Genomic DNA, 18,911 nt, shown 5'->3' on the forward strand with positions numbered 1-18,911 from the left:
GTGACAGTGTACAGATTATATTGTAATCTCAGCCAGAGAAGTGCTTTAGAAAGTAGAAGAAATCTGCAGAACATGTGACTTTTATGAACAGAAACAGAGACAGTTGAACATGATTCATAATCTCAGGAGAACACAACAGCATAATGTACATTATACAACAGACAGACAGACAGACAGACAGACAGAGGTGTACATCTGTGTAATAATCCTGTGTTATTGCTTTTTTTTGCCACTTTCCACGAATATCAAGATACTTTTTGTGTAATCTTCTCTCATATATTATATTTCTTAATCTGATCTAGTCTGATCTAATCTACATCATTGAAACGCTATTTTGTGACCTCCTCACCAGTTGGTGGCGACACTGCACCAATACGTTATTTGCAAACCGACCAATAAACAGCAAGAAGGGGTGACGTCATTTGTGCGACAGGCTTGCAGTGTTGTTAGTATGTAGCCGCGGCAGCTTCGAACCATTTTGCTGGATTTCGCTGCAAAAGAAGAGGTTTAAAAACTTTAAAAAGACTCGACGATGATCGTGTGAGTTACTGTGTGCGACAGAAACAGAAGTCTGGACAGTGTTGAGCCACAAACGCTGTTATTACAACGCTGCCAGCTAAGTGGCTACATTAGCCAAACATGGTGACATGCTGCTGTTTGTGATTTGTGGTTTTCAGGCGACAATGTGAATAGTCGAATAGTCAGTCGGTGTGTGTCGGTGGTGTGTTGTGGAGCAGGAGGTGGCGGAGGGCAGCCGCAGGCTGAGGCTTGTGCTGAGCTCTGTGTTGCCGGTGGTCGGTGTCCAGAATGGAGACCTGGACCCCGAACCCCCGAGCCAAGCCCTTCATCCCGCGTCAACAGAGGAGCCTGTACCTCACCTGGAAATATAAGATGACCAACAAGAGGACCATCCGTCGACTGTGCCAGGTCAGTGTCCCCAAACACACACGTCAGGCACAGGAGACCAGTGACCCTCTTTCACAAGTCCAGTCCCTTTCATCTTGGCCATGCTTGTCACTATGAGATATGTAGCATGTTCACCTTTTCACTACAGTTAATGCTTGTCTTTTCTTTCTGTACCTGTAGCTCCACAACAGATCTCACGTTACTGTCCCACAGTGGGACAATCTGTAGACAAATACACTACTCTGGGTAAACGATGATGTCATAGTCCCACCTCTCTCTTGACAGTGTTTAAAGGGGACATATTATACCCTATTTCCCCCATTAAAATAGTTCCCTGGTGTCCTAATGAACATGTCTGTGACATGCTTTGGTCAAAATACCATAAGGATGAAGCATCATAGTAGTTCAATAACCCTGCTAAACCCGCCCCTTTCAGAACGGAGCTCTCCAAGTAAACTTACTGGTGGGCGGTAACATTCGCGGTGAAATGCGCATGCTGCCGTCATAAGCGCAGGGAATTCAACATGGAGTGTTTTATCGCCTATACTTACACTAAGGGGGACCACGAAAACATGACTGAGTATTCTTTTTCCACACTTTGGCGACTGGTAGGGCCTCCAGAGTCCCAAATATAAGTATTGAAATGGTTAAAAAGTTGATTTTGCATAATATGTCCTAGTAACTAAAGTCAACCTGAAAAGACACTAGATATCACTAGAACATGTAGAACAGAGTCACTGTTGAAGATTAACAGTCAAATAAAGGAGGAGAAAACAAAAACTGTTTTTACTTGAATGATTGTTTTACACACGTTCAGCTGCACCTTTACAAACACACACATTCTTACTCACTCCAGTGTCTCCCCTACCATAATATGTATGTATATACATGTATATATGTATATGTATATACATGTATATATATATATATATGTGTATATATATGTATGTATGTATATGTATATATATATATGTGTATATATATGTATGTATGTATATGTATATATATATATATGTATATATATATATATATATATATACATATATATATATATATATACATATATATATATATATATATATATATATATACCATAATAATCTATATAGTGCCAGATCACATCAGATGGTTACCTTTCCGATAGAACCGGTCTTTACCTTGTCGTTTAATTTAACAACTTAACTGAATAGCCGTATGTTATTTATCTCATTAACACAATGGCGTGTCATTTCTGTCTCTACATGGTCCCAATTCTCCTCTGTGCTCTGTATCACACACACGGTATATAGTTCCACCATGATGCGCACACACAGGTGAGCACACGCCCACCAGTGGACAGAGAGCATAAGATGGAAAATATGTCACGTCAACCACATGAAAAGCAGACAAAAAGTTTGTTTGTTTTAAACACTCCCAGGGTGAAGATGACAACACTCACTCTTCTGTGAGTAGCACCTGGAGTATTTCTGCAGGTCCAGAGTACTGTATACATATATACTTTTAATGATTTTAGTATATAAACCAGTATAAACCAGTCCGTTTATGAGAGTCAGCATGCCTGTCTTATGCTGGTTCTGAGTGAGGGGGGGGCATGCACTGTGCAGCTTGTGCTGACTGTGTCTTGTACTCCTGAATCATTCCTGAACGACAGCTAAATGCTGTCCTTTCTTTCTTCCACAGGCTGGTGCTGTGCTGTTTCTGCTGATAACTGTCATAGTCAACATTAAACTCATCTTGGATACAAGAAGAGTAGCTAATGAAGATGCATCAGCTCAAGAATATGGTAAGGAATATGTCCAGTATTCATTTTGGTCCAACATTCCAAACCCTTGGAGATATAACATGTTTCGTGCAGAATATTTAAGGTTTTAAAATGTGCGTTATGTGAGATTTTAACCCCTCACAGTCTTTTTGCTTTCAAATGTACCTGTTGCTTTTGCCTCAGCTGGGACGTATTAGACATGAGGCATTTTATGGAGACGTCTTTTGCTTTGCATCATCGAGCATGTATTGTGTAGTCATTCATTACCATGTAGTGAAAAAATGACTCACTAAACACGGCTTTCTGTGGAGAATGTAATCCTGGACGTCTTCCTCTTTCAGAGGACGCCGTACCCAACATGGAGACACCTCGCAGGCCGGCTAATGGACGAAAGGTGCTCGACATCGAGGTGTACTCCAGCCGCTCCAAGGTCTACGTGGCTGTGGACGGAACCACTGTGAGTTCGATTGGTTTGACTTTAATCGTGGCATGTTTTTATAACAATAATGATGGTTGGAAGTGTTGTTGGGTGAAGAAGTGACACATGGTCGGCATTTACCTGCTGTCATTGAAAGCAATTTGTGCAATTAGTGCGCACAATTTTTTGTACGTGCAAATTCTGTTTTGTACGCCCATACTTTGTTTCTCCCTCAGCTCACTAAGCTAATTTACTGTATGCACAGTCTTCAATAAGACGGCCCGACTATTTCCAGTAAGCTGTCAGCCAGCAATGCAGAGATGTGTATTTAAAGGTGAATTATACAATGCATTGGCAGCTATGGACAGAGGGATGCAGCAGTGCTCGTCTTGTGTCTTTTCATGATGCTTGAATCACATTTTCTATATCTATAGCCATTTCAAATCCATCAGAACTAACTACTAAAAGACAATGCAAACAGTGCAATAGTTTATTATTATAATGTGAGCCTTTGGTAAGTGGTTCCAGTCTTTTTTCCATGTGTCCCCACTGGCAGCCACGTTTCTATGTATCAGACTGCTTCTAAGTGACTGTGGCACACTGGCAGCACGCTTAGTGTGTCAGTACTTGATAAAAGCACACTTGATAAACGTTGTGGTAAGTCTTTATTTTACTTGTCGTGTGCAGGTTCTGGAGGATGATATGCGGGAGCAAGGCCGTGGTATCCATGTAATAGTTCTTAATCAGGCAACGGTAAGCATATTTTTTTACAGGTTTTATATGAGATTGTGAAAATAGTTGTAAATCTGATAATTAATGCAATATTAATGGCAGTAATGAGTATTTGTTCTAAATCAGCTGAAAGGGGCACTTTTAAATCTTCTCTTATATTTATTTTTTCTTAGTCTTATGTAACTTTTCTCCGTCTTAGGCGATGCTTTTAAAACTGTTGTCATGGCTTTATTATATTAATCACATCTGGATGAGCCACTTATTTCTATCTTCTGAAAACAAAACAACTTATAGAAATAATTCAACTACTGGAGGAGATGGTAGGGCAGAGTTGTCTTTCAACTTGAAGGTTGTGAGTTCAGATTCTGACGACACCAGTCTATATGCCAAGGCACTTAACCCACATTTGCTCCTGGTGGCTGTGTCAGCAGCGTGGGAACGGTTATGAAAGATGAGTGATAGAAAAATATGCTGCACATCGATGTGCTGTATGGATGTGTGGGTGAATTGTGGTCATCAAGACTAGAAAAAAGCGACATAAATACAGACCTTTTATCATATCTGTTGCAAAAGAAACTTATTATAAAAAAGTAATTGAACATAAAACCATTCAAATAATTTACAGCACATTAGGAAACACTCATAAGTCATGTTTTTGTTCAGGTCACAGGGATTTTAGGGGTTCTAAATCTTTTGCTTCAGTCCAGAGTCTGAATTCTTAATAATAGCTCCTGTCCTCTAGTGATCAGTTACTGTCTGTTGTATTGGTCTTAGGGTCATGTCATGGCCAAGAGGATATTTGACACCTACTCTCCTCACGAAGACGAAGCCATGATCCTCTTCCTCAACATGGTGACCCGGGGCCGAGTTCTCATCTTCACCATAAAGGTCAGTCCGTGCTGATGAATGACCCTGTCGTCAGTACACACACACACACACACACGCATGTGTGATTGTGATAAGATATAACTTGTGTGGTTTCATCGTGCAGGATGAGGGCACGTTCCACTTGAAGGACGCCGCAAAGAACCTGCTGAAGAGTCTCGGCAGCCAGGCGTCCATCAACCTCAGCTGGAGGGACATGTGGACACTTGTGGTGAAAAAAGGAGGTAGAAGCTTCAGTCGTCACTTTCATGCAGTTGCGGGTGTCGTGCGAAGTATGAAATAACGTGGACTTTATGATTAATTTAACTTTCTCTCTCCCGCTGCAGGTCAGGTTTATGGGGAGAAGCACTCGAAGTCTCCCGCTCTGTCCACCTGGGGAGACCCCGTGCTGTTGAAGACTGAGGTGCAGCTCACCGCCTCAGAAGGTAAGAGGTAGTTTCTTGTGTTTCTGTAACGCTGCTGTGCAAATGTCTCCAGTGGTCTTTTACTTTACTTACAAATGGAATGCAAATACACTGAGTGTATGACTGGGCCAGACAGTGTGAATAGTGCGCAGGGCTGTGAATTCACTGTCGGCTGCTCGATTTATGAGTCGATCATTCTGGTTCGACTCACATTCTGATTGGTCGACTTTTTGCCATGTTCATTTCATACAGTCTATGATTAATTTGACTACAAATGGAGGAATGTACCAAGCGCTAATGGGGGTCTTTTCAGAGCACCCCTTTTTCACAGGTAACGGCGTGTCTTCAGAGAACACCCCCCTTGTATTTTCAGTATTTTGGATTAGCCCAAACCACAAGAGGCAGATAGATTGAAAATGGAATTCTACAAATCTAACTATTGTTATAAACGTTTCCCATTCCCTGTGTTGGGAACAGTCATTCCTGATTCCTGGTTAAGTTCTTAGTTCCCGTGTGTGTGTGTGTTTTTAAAAGCACTGGTCATTTCTTTGGTGATTGATTCAAACTGAGTGTGATCTTTTGTCCTGCAGAGGCAGAGTGTCACTGGGCAGACACTGAGCTGAACAGGAGGAGGAAGCTCTTCTGCAGCAAAGTGGAAGGATACGGCAGCATCTGCAGCTGCAAGGACCCAGCACCTATAGAGTTCAACCCTGACCCAGTAAGATTTAAGAATCTGGACTTTATACGGACGTGATTTTAAAACCCTAAATTGTGGCATGTTAGGGTTTAGCTGTATGTAAATTATACTACTTTAAAACCCTCTCCACGTGCAGTGCAGTGTGAACAGCTCTTCATTAGATGGCTGCGGTGTGGTCTGCCAGACCACGCCCCCTCACAGTTCTCAGCCCACTTCTTGTTTTTTTTCAAAATCAGGCATTGGGTGGTGTTGGCTGCAGAAGAGAGGGTTTAGTTACACTTTAATAAGTGCATGTCATGTTGGGGGAAACTTTTTCAAGACGGCAAGGAAAAAGATGGATATTTTAATTGATAAATTAACATGCTCTAAAGTAAAAAGTAACATTATTATTATTATTGTTATTATTATCATCATTCATATCATATCATATCATATCATGACCATTACTGTTATTATTTTTTTCCATCTCTGCTGCTGCTTGTATACATGACGTTGTAGTTCTATAAACATATCATAACTGATTCAGAAGCGTCTTGTCCAAACTTAATACAATTATTTCTGCTCCTGGTTTTTGTGTGTGTGTGTGTGTGTGTGTGTGTGTGGATCAGAATTAAGTTGATTATTTACATAATCGACTTTGTGTTGCTGTTTTGTGAACTTACTTTCTGTTTTTACGATGCAACTTCTTTAAGTTGTAGTTAATTTTGCAGGTGACCTTGAAAAGAGAGCTTGCTCTCAGTGGCCTTTCACCATTTGAAATTAAGAATGATTATGACATGAAGTCTCAGTCTCAGTTTCTTTTCTTTTTTCCCTTCAGCTCCCCGTCAATAACGTCTTCAGTGTCCCTGTGGCTGTTATTGCAGGGAACAGACCCAACTATCTCTACAGGTGAGATCGACACTCTTATTGTTCTCTGCACCTCTGAACTGTACCATGATGGAAACACAGCTTTAATGATTTCTTTGCTATAACAAGCAAAGAAACCAGGAAATACTAACATTGAAGAAGCTGAAAAATCGGAGAACTTGTTTTAATTAAAAAAAACACACTCAATCAAACTTATTTTAATCAATAACCAAAACAGTTGGAGATGAGCCATTAATCATTCCACAGTAATTATCAGGATGAATAAAGATGATGAATTAATAAAAGGGGTGTAATAATCCCTCCCCCCTCTCCTGTTGATAATTGACTACTAATCTTTTTGTGTGTCTGAAACTAATCAGCTGTCGTCTGTTTTCAGAATGCTCAGGTCACTTCTTTCAGCTCATGGTGTCAACCCACAGATGATCACTGTCTTTATTGACGGATATTACGAGGTACCACCATCATTCCCTGTCAGACTTGTACCATGTGTTATTACTTGAGGACAGGTTATAATAAGTCCAGAATCATGTTTTCATTAGATCATTTGGATGTGAGCGACAAAACACTACAACACACACAATGTGTGAGTTTGATATTGGCTCTGAAAACAACTAACAACCTCAGAATGTATTTCTGTCTTCTTTGACTTATTATGGACTAGCATCGTCACTACTGTCCGAGTCTTCAGACTGCCCCTGAATCTCCGCTGAAATCTCTGCCATGTCTTTTCTCAGAGTGGTGCATTTGTCTGCTTCCTCATGATTGATTTTGATTTTTATGGCAGTAGAAAAATGTTCAATGATTGAGTGCTTCAGATCGCCAGTCCATAGTTTTTTTAATTTTATGATATCACAAACGATCCATGTAGTATGCATGCCAAATCCCATTGGCGACAACAGGATCAAAAGTTACAAACATGTGTGCATGTCCAAGTTTGACCTGTTGGTGGTGCTACAGAGTTTGAGGTACAAAGTCATAACTTGTTGTGAGCGATCGTGGAAACAACTTTTTACCTAACAGTCCTGTGGGCTGCCATCAACTTCAGTGGCAGGAGAATAATAACAATGGGAAAAGGCTTCATTGCTACGATTCCCCCAAAACTGTACTTTAAGATCATGTAATACACATCATAACACATTTACATTCAGTAGATTGTATATTTCATTTTAGATATATGTTGTATATCGGGATTTGATTTATATTGTAATACTCCGTATATAGATATCAAATGATAAAAGTGTTTTGTAACAAGGTTTTTTCCACTATCACCCAGCTGTAATTATGCTGTCAAACCACTCATGTTTGTAATCATATGTCTTTCATCTAGGAGCCTATGGATGTTGTAGAGCTGTTTGGACTGAAGGGAGTTCAACACACGCCCATCAGCATCAAGAATGCCCGAGTGTCTCAGGTGAAGAAGAGTTAGTGCCTCGTTTAATGACTGATTCAGGTCACTCTGAGCGATCACATGGATCTACAAGCTTGCAATAGAAAGTCAGAAAAAAATCATTTTAGCTGATGGAGGCATCAGTTAAATATTACAAATGGAACGAACAAATCCAGACCACTTCCTCAACTGATGTCCTTTGACCCAGCAGTAGATTTATGTATGTTAATGCCAGGTGTGAATGGGATGTTACCCTGAGACCTCCAACACTGCTTCACGTTGTCTCTGCTCTCTTTTGCAGCACTATAAAGCCAGTCTGACTGCAACTTTCAACCTTCACCCAGTGAGTACTTTGCTCTGACTATTCTTAAGTCGATAATTCCACAATAACCTCTCAGCGTCTTGTAAATCAAATCATTTGAGAGAGAACGACACGTCTTTGCCTCCTCTGTCCTCCATTTACTGCCTCAACTAAGTCTGTCGTGTCAATCACAGGAACAGTTCAGAGAGAGAACTGAACTAAAAGTGACCATAGATTGTTCTACATGCTACAAGGGAAGCATGAGGTGTATTCAGCTGCAACATGTAACCTTCTAACCTGCTCTAACCTACTCAATCGTTCATTACAGAACCATTGAGTCATATACGAGTGTGTTTGTCCACGCTCATCTGATGAGAACAGCTCAGGACACAAAACATTGTAATTTAACAACCTGCTAATGAAACTGTTTGTCCTGCAATCTTGTCTTTACCTCATATTTGTTGTTATTATTATTATTATTATTATTATTGTTGTTTTTATTGTTATCAGGACACCAATTATGCCATTGTCCTGGAAGAAGACCTGGACATCTCTATTGACTTCTTCAGGTATGCATTAGTACCCGTGAATTATAATCTGATTGGCAGGACATTGGGTTAGATATCACACATTTGTGCATTCAAGCTTGACTGTTTTTACATGATCGCAGCTTGAAGGTCTTTCATGTTTTAGACTCTTGTTATTTACAATAAGCTGCATTGAACTTGTCGAGCCACTCACACAGTTTCCAGAGTCACCACTAGATGGCAGTAGGTCCTCGTTGTTCGAAGCTGTTGGAAATCCCATTGTTCTTTTGTTTAAGAGCCTCCTCTTTGAACAACAGTGTGTTGTCTGTTAGATCTGCTGTGGCTGTGTATGAAGCTCTGTGATCATCAGCTTACTCAGTTTTTGAAAACCAGCCTCCAGCTTTCTGTTATAATAAGAGCAGAAATGAACAAACACCTTAGACACGGATATGACTTGTTTTTATTCAGTGTTCTCTGTTCTAAGATAAGCTTTTCCCACAAAGTCACACATTACATTTTCCAACAACATCCAGAGGTAAAAGTATTGAAATAGTTTATTTGAAATAAATAATTAAAAAATTTAGCTAAAAATGACCTGAAACAATCATATTATTTTTAGGGGTCATATTAATGTGACGTCTTAGAAATGCCTGTTCACTTGGATTGAAGGATGAACTGATTAGACTTCCATGATCAAAGTTCAAGGTCACTGTAACCTCAGAAAACACATTTCTTTTGCCTTATTTGCATGATATCACAGGAACATGATGAGGAAATCTGACAGAAATGTCCACTTGTGACTCCACAACACACCTGACGGCCCCGGGTCACTGCAATAAGTAGAGTTCTCAGTATTGTCAGCTTCCTAAATATGAACGTTCATAAATATTTTCTCTGCTCCATAATAAAAGATAAAGAAAAAAATAAAACTGAATCATTTTTGGTTTGTGGATGAAGCAAAACATTGAGGAACATCATCATTTTGAGGTTTGGGAAACACAGGGAATCAACATTCTCTGATATTTTATGGACCAAACAACTAATCGATTAATTGAGAATGTAATCCCCTTTTAGTTGGTTTAAATGTACATGTATAAGTTTGTTATGTTGTAGTTTAGGTTTCTCAACTGGATACTGTAACCTGCAATCCAAGAACGGCTCCTGACTTAAGAGTCCTCCCTGATTTATTCAGCATTGTTGTCCTTTGTTATTGTTTATTGTTGCACAGAGCTTAAAGGCAGTTTGGTAATGATGCTGTTATCAACAGTGATGTATGAACACTATTATTTCTCCTGCAGTTTTCTGAGTCAGACCATCCACCTGCTGGACGAGGATGACAGTCTGTATTGTATCTCAGCCTGGAATGACCAGGTGAGTGTCACAGTGAACCAGCTACACAACAAACAATACACTGCAGTATCAAAGTGCTTAGGTGAAGTGTTGTGTTTTGCCTTTTGTTTTCTCTTGGAAATGTCAAACTTGTTATTACACATCACTTGAGATGTATTTAAAAGGATAACCCCCTTGACAACCATACATAACAACAGTTATGTGTCCAAAAACAATTGGTGAAAGACTTAAGTTTCACTTCTCACCCAAGATTTGTTGACATGCCTGGACCATATAGTGAAAAAGTGCCCGTTTCTGAGGCTTGTAAACAAGAATAAGGTGCAGGTAAATGTTTGTCTTTGTTTCAAGCACAAATATAGTGTGTGTGTGTGTGTGTGTGTGTGTGTGTGTGTGTGCAGTGGTTCTTCAGTGTTTATCAGGTGGCAAACAAACACACAATAAACTAAGTTATTGTTGGGCTTCTCTTGGCCTGGTGCAGGTCTACAGTCTTGTCCCTGATGTCCTTACAAATGTGTTTGGTTTTGCCCATGATGGGGAGGTTTGTGTGTGATTGATTCATTCTGTAGACAGGTGTCTGTTATACAGGTAACAAGTACTTTCTTACAGTGAGAGGACTAGTTTGTGGGAGCCAGAATTCTTTATTGTTGGTAGAGGATCAAATACTTTTTTACACTCAATGAAATAAATGTGTATCTTTTTTTAATATGATTTTCTGGATTTAGATTTTCTGTCTCTCACTGTTAAAATAAACCTACCATTAAAAGTATAGACATATTCTACATTGGAATACCTTTTTCTTTTCTTCTAATATTGACACTTAATTTAAATGGATGGTGTCACACTATTGTTATCTGGTACCATTTGGTCCCTGTAGTAAAACGGTTAGGGGCCCTTGCATGACATCAGCGAGTAAAGTGCACACACAGTCTTTTTCTGCTGGTTATAAGCACTTATGAACATTTCAAGGAATTGTGTTTCATCCGTCTGTAACAGAATCATTAAGAACCTCACAGTCATGGACAGAGCTATTCTTCTGTTACAGCTGAGATGAGTGTCAGGGTGTTTAGCTGCTTGAGGTTGCGTCTCTGACTTCTGAATGTCTGAATCGGAGACTCCTCAGTAATACAGCGTGCGATTAGCTGACTTATTAGATTTCTCTTTACCCTGAGGGAGTAGATTAGTGTCGTCTTTAGAGCAGAGTGCCACAGGATGCTTTTCTTCTCTCCGTCTAAACACAGAACGTCACAGACGACAGCAACACAAATGCATTTTAGTTTGAACTCGACTAAACATGGAACTTGGTGGGAGCAGCCTATTCAGCCTACTGTTGTCATCATATCACTGGACCTTGTCGTGTACCTGCTGATACTGATATAGTGAAAAATAAGAGTTCAGGGTAAAGAATACCCCACAGCCTTTGTCTGACTACAGATTAAACATTCTATTATAACTGTTTAATCAGTATAACTGACTAAGATTCAGTCAGGAAACTACTTCAGGACCATGTCTCAGTTCCTCCCTGTCCTGACTCAAACTCAACCCTTGATCTAAAATCAAACCGATCCAGCAGTTTCTGTTTTCAGAGCTGTCGTCAGTCGTCAGCGACTCGGGGTTGTTTTCTTTTTCCTGTCATTTTCAATGAAGACTATGAGAGATCTGCACATGTCATTGACAGCTGCTGTTGTCGTTACATGCAGGGCTATGAACACACAGCTGAAGACCCGGCCCTTCTCTACAGAGTAGAGAGTATGCCTGGCCTGGGCTGGGTGCTGAAGAAGAGCCTCTACAAGGATGAACTGGAGCCAAAATGGCCCACACCTGAGAAGGTGTGCACGTTATCCTTTTTTTTCCTTTCCCAGCGCTGACAGTTGAAGACAAGTCATTGATGACATGTGCTCGTGTCTTGCAGCTCTGGGACTGGGACATGTGGATGCGGATGCCAGAGCAGAGGAAGGGCAGAGAGTGCATCATTCCTGACGTGTCCCGCTCCTACCACTTTGGTATAATCGGCCTCAACATGAACGGATACTTCCATGTAAGAGTTTGTTTGTGTCACATGTTTAGACGACATTAAAATACATATAAAAAACACCCCGCGATGACTGTATTCAGCATCACAGCTCATCATCTCATCATCTCAACGTCACCGTTTATCCTGTAAAGGACTTTTTATGCTGCGTCATCTGTGTGACACGTGCCACGGGATCATTGCAGGACCGTGAGCTGAAAGAAGTGACCTCTGACCTCAGCATTCTGAAAACAGATGACAGTTAAATGGTTTCAGACACAAAAGACAACAGTCACTTTTCATTCATATTAGAACATTTGAGCACACCAACAACTCATATAATATCATATTATACTCATAATATCAGCTGCCAAGTAACACAGTATGTCAATTATAATATTAAATAATATGGATGATCTATATAATATGACATTTTATCAATTGTTTTCTTAAATTTTAAGGTTGAGTTAATTTCCAATGTTGTGATCGTTCCTTTACGTCATCATGTCGCTCACGCCCTGTCTTTTCTGTCATGTAGGAGGTTTATTTCAAGAAACACAAGTTCAACACCGTTCCTAACGTACATCTGAAGAACGTTGACAGGTGTGTGAGCGCAGCGCTTTGTTTTTTTCACATCGTCATCATCGTCATCATCATCATCGTCGTGTCTGAACACTGATGTTCTTGTCCCTCACAGCTTGAAGAACGAAGCTTATGAAGTGGAAATCCAAAATCTGTTGAAGTGAGAGCGACTTTAACAGCAGAATGAAGATGCTTTCTTTTGATTGTGAGAATTGTGGTAAATTGTGGATACGGTTGGTGTGATTCCAGAGAAGCGGAGGTACTGGATCACACTAAGAACCCATGTGAGGACTCATTCCTGCCGGACTCTGAAGGGAAGATCTACGTCATGTTCATTAAGATGGAGTCAGAGATGGACACATCCACGTGGACCGAGCTTGCCAAGGTAGACACGTGGTCCTCAGGTTCTTTCAGTTCACGCTGTGACAGTCGGTGTTTCATCAACCACTGCTAAACTGTTGGAGGGGTAATTATGTAACGTTCTGAGAATGAAACATTATCTCCCTCAAGAAGCTGATTAGTTGCTGGGTTTGCTCTGTTTAGTGCCTGCATGTTTGGGATCTGGACGTACGAGGATACCACAGAGGCCTGTGGCGGCTCTTCAGGAAGAGGAACCATGTCCTGGTGGTAGCTGTGCCAATATCTCCATACTCGTGAGTAAAGCTTAACAATTCTTTGGCCTTATCTACACAAAAACACAACTTTCCCAATTTTTAATTTTTTTTTTTTCCTTGACAATTCATATACAATCACAGAGACAGAATATAGTGTTAAAGAAAAAGTGTTGCACATGTATGAAAGTGTGAGTGAATGGGTGAATGGCAAGACTAGGAAAACACTAAATAAACACAAAATGTAACGTTCCTGTCTGTCCTCACTGTCTCTGTTCTCCTGTCTGTCCATCTCTCTGTCCTCATGTCCAGCATGAAGAAACCAGCCAGTGTCACTCCTATTCACTTGGAGGCTCCGCCCAAAGACGAGGGAGCGCCAGTGGACCAGATGTAAACCTGACACACACACACACACGCACACACACTAATCCAGCCTGGAACCGACCACTACACTGAATTCAGAGGAAACGGATGCTGGATGAGTTTTGGTGAAATGTTTTTAAACTTTTTCAACCAAAAACTTTCTGACTGTTTTTGTGGGTCACCATGGCAACTGTGGGCCGTGACTCGCTCTGTTTAACGGTGGTCTAAACTGAACGGTACAAGTGACACTTTTTCACTCAGTGTTTTCTAACGGCGGTCCATCTTGAACATTTGTTTTAACTTATCTCTATTTATTTTACATCAATCAATCCTTTGTTTTTTCTTTTAAACGGACGTTTTTGAAGTAATGAAATGATAACGAGAGAAAAGGGTCATCGTATTTCAGCATGAGCGTGTGAGTGTTTATTTACAACCCTGTGGGTTTTTTGGTTTGGTTTTTCTCGGATCAGACGTCATGAGGCTGAGAGACGGAAGCGTCCGAGCAGCGTAAAGTGGAGATGCAGTCGAAACACATCTCTTTTGATCAGTTTCAGTGTGTCTTTAATAGTTCTCAGATGTTTACTTGTTTTCTTTGCTCCATACAACAAACACGGTCATTTAAACTGGAGCGTTTTGGTTTGAGAACAGCAATATTCTGAGGTTTGTCGTACTTTTTATGGACTTCACAACTAATCAGTTCATCTGGAAAATAACTGACAAAACTGAAAAAACTGAAAAAAATGATCAGCCCCACTTTGCACTGATTCATGTGAACACACAGACAGACTGTATGTGGTCAGAGTTTCAAGTGGTACTCACACTACTTACATTTCAAAATAAAAGTCTTTCTTTTCAGTAGAGCTGAACATGACAGGAAAAGAGTGGCAGCATTACAGGATGTAGCAGGTGAAATGTCAGGCGTCTTCACCGACTGTTTTTATATAAAGTGAAGCTGGTGAATAGATGATGTGCTCCAGGATGGTGAAACGACGAGATAATTGGACAACATTGTCCTGGATAATCAAAGATCCTGAGGACGGCAGAGGTGCATCACTGCTTAAAAAAAAACAAAACACAGATTCCTCCTTTTATAGTGATGACTTCACATCAGGTGCTGCCTTTACTCACGACACTGAGGCTTGCATCCAGGTGTGCGTCTTCTCCAAATTTGTGAAGTCTTGAAGACTCACTGTGACATCAATAAAACTGTTAATTTAGTGGATCAAGTGAGGAACTGCTGACCAGGAAGCTGTGAATGTGGATGGTCGTTACAGACTCGAACACATGCGTTCTCTGGAGTAGAATGAGGGGAAAATGTAACAGGAAGTTGAAGATGCAATGCTGCAGCTCTGGAATAATGTCCACTCTGTTTCCATACTTGTGAGAAGCACCAGGGGGCAGCATAAGGACCAGATGTAGTCAGTCTGTCAGGTTCTGTGGTGTATTTGCTCGACTTCTCACGCGACGTTCCTGGATGCAGTTTGTTGTTGCGTCAACACTGCGCAGCAACGTTATAACTTATTAAACTTATCTTTGTTACAGGCAACATGACGAGGACACACTTGTTTAATTGTCCTCAGTATTTCTTTTGAAACAATCATAAACTGTACATACTTCTGCTACTGCTGCCTCCGTCACTACGTTCAAATGTGTTCGTTTGAGACTTGATTTTTTATTCAGGTTTTACTTCATACAACCAAACTGGTCCTGAACTGAAATGTGTGTTTAGAAGCTAAGAGGATCACACATTTAAAGGTCCAGTGTGTAGAATGTAGTGGCATCTAGGAGGGAAGAGGATCAGGGCCACATGTAAGAAAACAAAATGTAGTGTAATTAAAGTTAGTTTAAATCCTAGAAGTCAGACTTTTTATTCCTCCTAATTTTTATCTTAGACCCATTACTTTAATCATAATCCTGACACTTTAATCTCAGAGTTCTGACTTTTATTCCACAGAATTCGGGCTCATTTATTAAAACCCTAATCCTGTTCTGTAAAGTTGCCTTGTTTGTTTTGCACACATAAAAATGAAACACTACATAAATTCACAGCCTCCAATTTTTAATCACAGAATATCTCTAATTAGGGATTTTAACAACAATAAATCAATTTTAATTGTTGCTTCCAGATTACATCAATGGAAACTTTCAGGAAAATTAAAACTTCAAAGACATAATTGAACTGCAGTGTAGAAACATTGGACTTCTCCACTGTAAAGGAAAGTTGTGGAGGCTGGTGTCGCCACGTTTTCTCCCCGTCAGCATAAGCACGTGCCTGCGGGTAATCTGTGTGGCAGGGAGGATGATGGTTAGAGGTCATGTGACCCTGAATCCTGCTCTTTCTGTTGCACACAGTTAGGGAGCGCGTCTCGGCTCTAGGTTGCATCATGAAGGGCAGTCGCTTTAACAAATCTCAAATATGCAGATCACGTATGCAGGGGTCGCTGTGGGGGCCCCGGAAGAGGAAGAGAAAAAGTATTTTTAACCAACTAGTAATTATACAGATGAGTGTTTGTGTGGGGAGGGGCCTCTGTTGGTCATGGATGCTTGATGGTACGAGTTCTACTTGATATTAATGTTCTGTTTCTCGAGGAAACAGAACATGTTTGATTTTCTTTAACATATACTGTATACAGTCTGTGTTTCTCACACTGAGACTGTTGTTGTTTGGTTTTGTTTGTGAGGTTTGAACCCTCTGAACCCTCATTAGTGTCTCCTCAGCAATATGTTTGATTTTTGACTTTGTGTGAGTGATATAAAGAGTGTGTGGAGGTTTAAGATGGAGTTTGACGTGTATGAGTTCCTGTCATGGAAATGAATAAAGGTGTTCTTTTTAAAAACAACTGAACAAACCTGCGGTGTTGTGTGTGTCATTCATGTCAGCACTTTGTATGATGACTGAATAATGTTTCCTCGAGGAGAATCAGGCAAAGTGACGGCGAGAGGAAACGCATGCAGCAAAGGAAATGTATGCAAATACTTCAGCGCCGGGTGATTCCTGCAGCTGCTGCGGTCAAACGAGGACAAGTGTGGCTTCCTGTCCTTTCAGCTCTGACCTTCATAGTCTGGGATGTCCGGTATCAGGAAGTAGACTTTTGGATCATGACTGGAAAAACACATTTTGAATCTTTGAAAGTCATGAAAATGAAAAGTGAGTGAAGTCTCTATTCTCTTTTATGGCCATTAGGGGGCGACTCCACTGCTTTCTATGTAAATCTATGAGAAGATAAGATTTATTTGTAACCACTGCCACCAAAATAAACACCGGTCGACACATGATTTATTTATTCTTTCTTAAAACATATCCAGTATCTCAGAGTACCTTACAATGCCGGACAGATTTGCTCTGTGGAGGACGTGATGTGGACGCTGCTCCAGATGAAGTAAGATTTAAGAATCTATGTTTTATTTCATTTTGTTTGGTAACATTTGGTAGTCAGGTGACCTGAAGCTGCTCTCTCATTGGGTTCAGAGCCTCCGAGCCAATAAACAACACTGTGTTACGACTGTCGTCGTTATGTTGCCGTGTGTGTGTGCCCTGTGTGTGTGCCCTGTGTGTGTGCCCTGTGATTAGAGACTAGGATTGGTGGACTGGTTTTGGGCCCTGCCGCTCGATTGGCTGCACTTGATTACCACCTGGTACATAAGGAGCCAAGATGGTGGACGACGGGGGGCAAGAACAGCATGGCAGACGGCGACAGACACTTCCTCATCCTCCTCTTCTCCCAACCGGCCACACTTCCACCATCATTTTGTCTTTTTGTATAGTTTAGTAGTTTTGCAACCAGTAGGGGTGGACTGCCATTTTTGTTAAAGCGTTTTCTCATGTTTAAGTAGGTAGGGAGGTAAGTTCCTGTCATTTGGTTTGGTTCGGGTTGATTAGGTAAGGTTTATTGTTTTCTAGACAGGGACCTTTTTGTTTGTTATTTTGGCCTTGAAGCCTAGACCTTAGTTAAACCATTTTTGTAGTAATTCATCTTCCTTTTGTAAATAAGTCATTCTTTTTGTGAACCAACAAAGCTAAAAATCGTCTGTGGTCACTTGGGACTTGGGGAAGATGAGGCCTTATCAAGTTATGTCCTAGGCCCCCTAGACTGGGGCAAAACAACTGTCAAAGCTGCCAGGAGGGAAACACCAGCACCCAATGAGCATGAGGGAACTGAGGGTTCTGAAGGACTGAACCATGCATGGTCTTTGTCCTTATAAAACCTGCTAAATCTTTTCTTTCTTGTTCTTACTGCAAACATGGCTGCCGGTGCATGAACAACACAACACCCACGTGTCAGCTATGTACATGGTAAGTATGAATCCTTCATTAGTCTCTCTCTGTCTGTGTACTTGTATCCGTCTCCTCTAAAGGAGGTTTTCTGACATAAACATTGACTCTGATCCTAATGAGGCGGAACCTCATTTTGAGGAAGTGAATTTGAGGGTGAACTTATGAATCGCTGTTGGACAACGCTTTTTTTTTTTTTTACACTGTTCAGATGAATGGAAGTCAATGACAGTCCAAACAAAGCATTAACCCTAACCACTTCCTGCTTAACTGCACTACAGCTCATGTCAGTGAGTCAAGGTCAGTGTTAGCAGAAAACCACTGACACACACACACACAGTGTCACAGTGCTGCTTTGTAAATGTCATTTTTGAGCATTCTAATGAGCTCAGAGGCTGATGAGTGTGATGCAGATGGAATAGTGATTGTGTGTGTGAGGAGCTGCAGGTTATTGTTAAACTTGGCAGCGCTGAGATGATGACAGATTTAACTCTAAATGCCTCACAGGGTTATTATTGGATGGACGAGTGAACCTCTCTGCCGTTCACTCTCTTTTTGTCTTTTTCAAACAAGGTTCACTGCTATAATGAGAGAGAGAGAGAGAAACGTGGAGCTTTATTTCTAATCTTCCTTCCATTACTGAGGAAGCTTTATTTTTATGAAATCAATCGTTTCATGCACATGAAAAATCAGTTTCCCGCCCACATCACACTGTAGCTCTGAAACTGTCTGATGTTAAGTTTAGTTTTTTATTGTTGATCTTAGCATCTGACAACGTGTGTCATAAAAATGTCAGCGCAAAGAAACCCTCATGACAAAATGGTTTTTGGACCTCTCC

At 40.7% G+C, this 18,911-nt stretch overlaps 1 protein-coding gene across 2 annotated transcripts; it reads left to right on the top strand.

Annotated features, from left to right (window-relative positions):
- Window positions 1-409: 409 nt before the first annotated feature.
- Window positions 410-16,649, top strand: pomgnt1 (protein O-linked mannose N-acetylglucosaminyltransferase 1 (beta 1,2-)). Of its 2 annotated transcripts, XM_044044739.1 has the most exons (22): window positions 410-540; window positions 678-927; window positions 2,587-2,689; window positions 3,010-3,125; window positions 3,774-3,839; window positions 4,593-4,706; window positions 4,810-4,927; window positions 5,030-5,128; window positions 5,698-5,825; window positions 6,622-6,692; window positions 7,048-7,123; window positions 7,999-8,082; window positions 8,360-8,401; window positions 8,870-8,928; window positions 10,185-10,257; window positions 11,934-12,062; window positions 12,146-12,271; window positions 12,783-12,847; window positions 12,942-12,986; window positions 13,076-13,211; window positions 13,370-13,479; window positions 13,750-16,649. In XM_044044739.1, the coding sequence occupies exons 2-22, from the start codon at window positions 808-810 to the stop codon at window positions 13,829-13,831; spliced, it is 1,962 nt and encodes a 653-aa protein (XP_043900674.1). In that variant the 5' UTR covers window positions 410-540; window positions 678-807; the 3' UTR covers window positions 13,832-16,649. The 2 variants fall into 2 exon arrangements, with proteins under 2 accessions (XP_043900674.1, XP_043900676.1); XM_044044741.1 differs by having other exon boundaries at window positions 410-927.
- Window positions 16,650-18,911: the final 2,262 nt, after the last annotated feature.

Source organism: Solea senegalensis, linkage group LG14 (assembly GCF_019176455.1).
Source record: "Solea senegalensis isolate Sse05_10M linkage group LG14, IFAPA_SoseM_1, whole genome shotgun sequence".
NCBI classification, from domain to species: Eukaryota; Metazoa; Chordata; class Actinopteri; order Pleuronectiformes; family Soleidae; genus Solea; species Solea senegalensis.

Bases quoted from the DNA above. Each gene is read 5' to 3' on its own strand.
- pomgnt1 (XM_044044741.1), top strand. From the start codon at position 808: ATGGAGACCTGGACCCCGAACCCCCGAGCCAAGCCCTTCATCCCGCGT. The intron at 5,826-6,621 runs GTAAGATTTAAG...TTTTCCCTTCAG, and splicing joins TAGAGTTCAACCCTGACCCA to CTCCCCGTCAATAACGTCTT. The intron at 7,124-7,998 runs GTACCACCATCA...TCTTTCATCTAG, and splicing joins TTATTGACGGATATTACGAG to GAGCCTATGGATGTTGTAGA.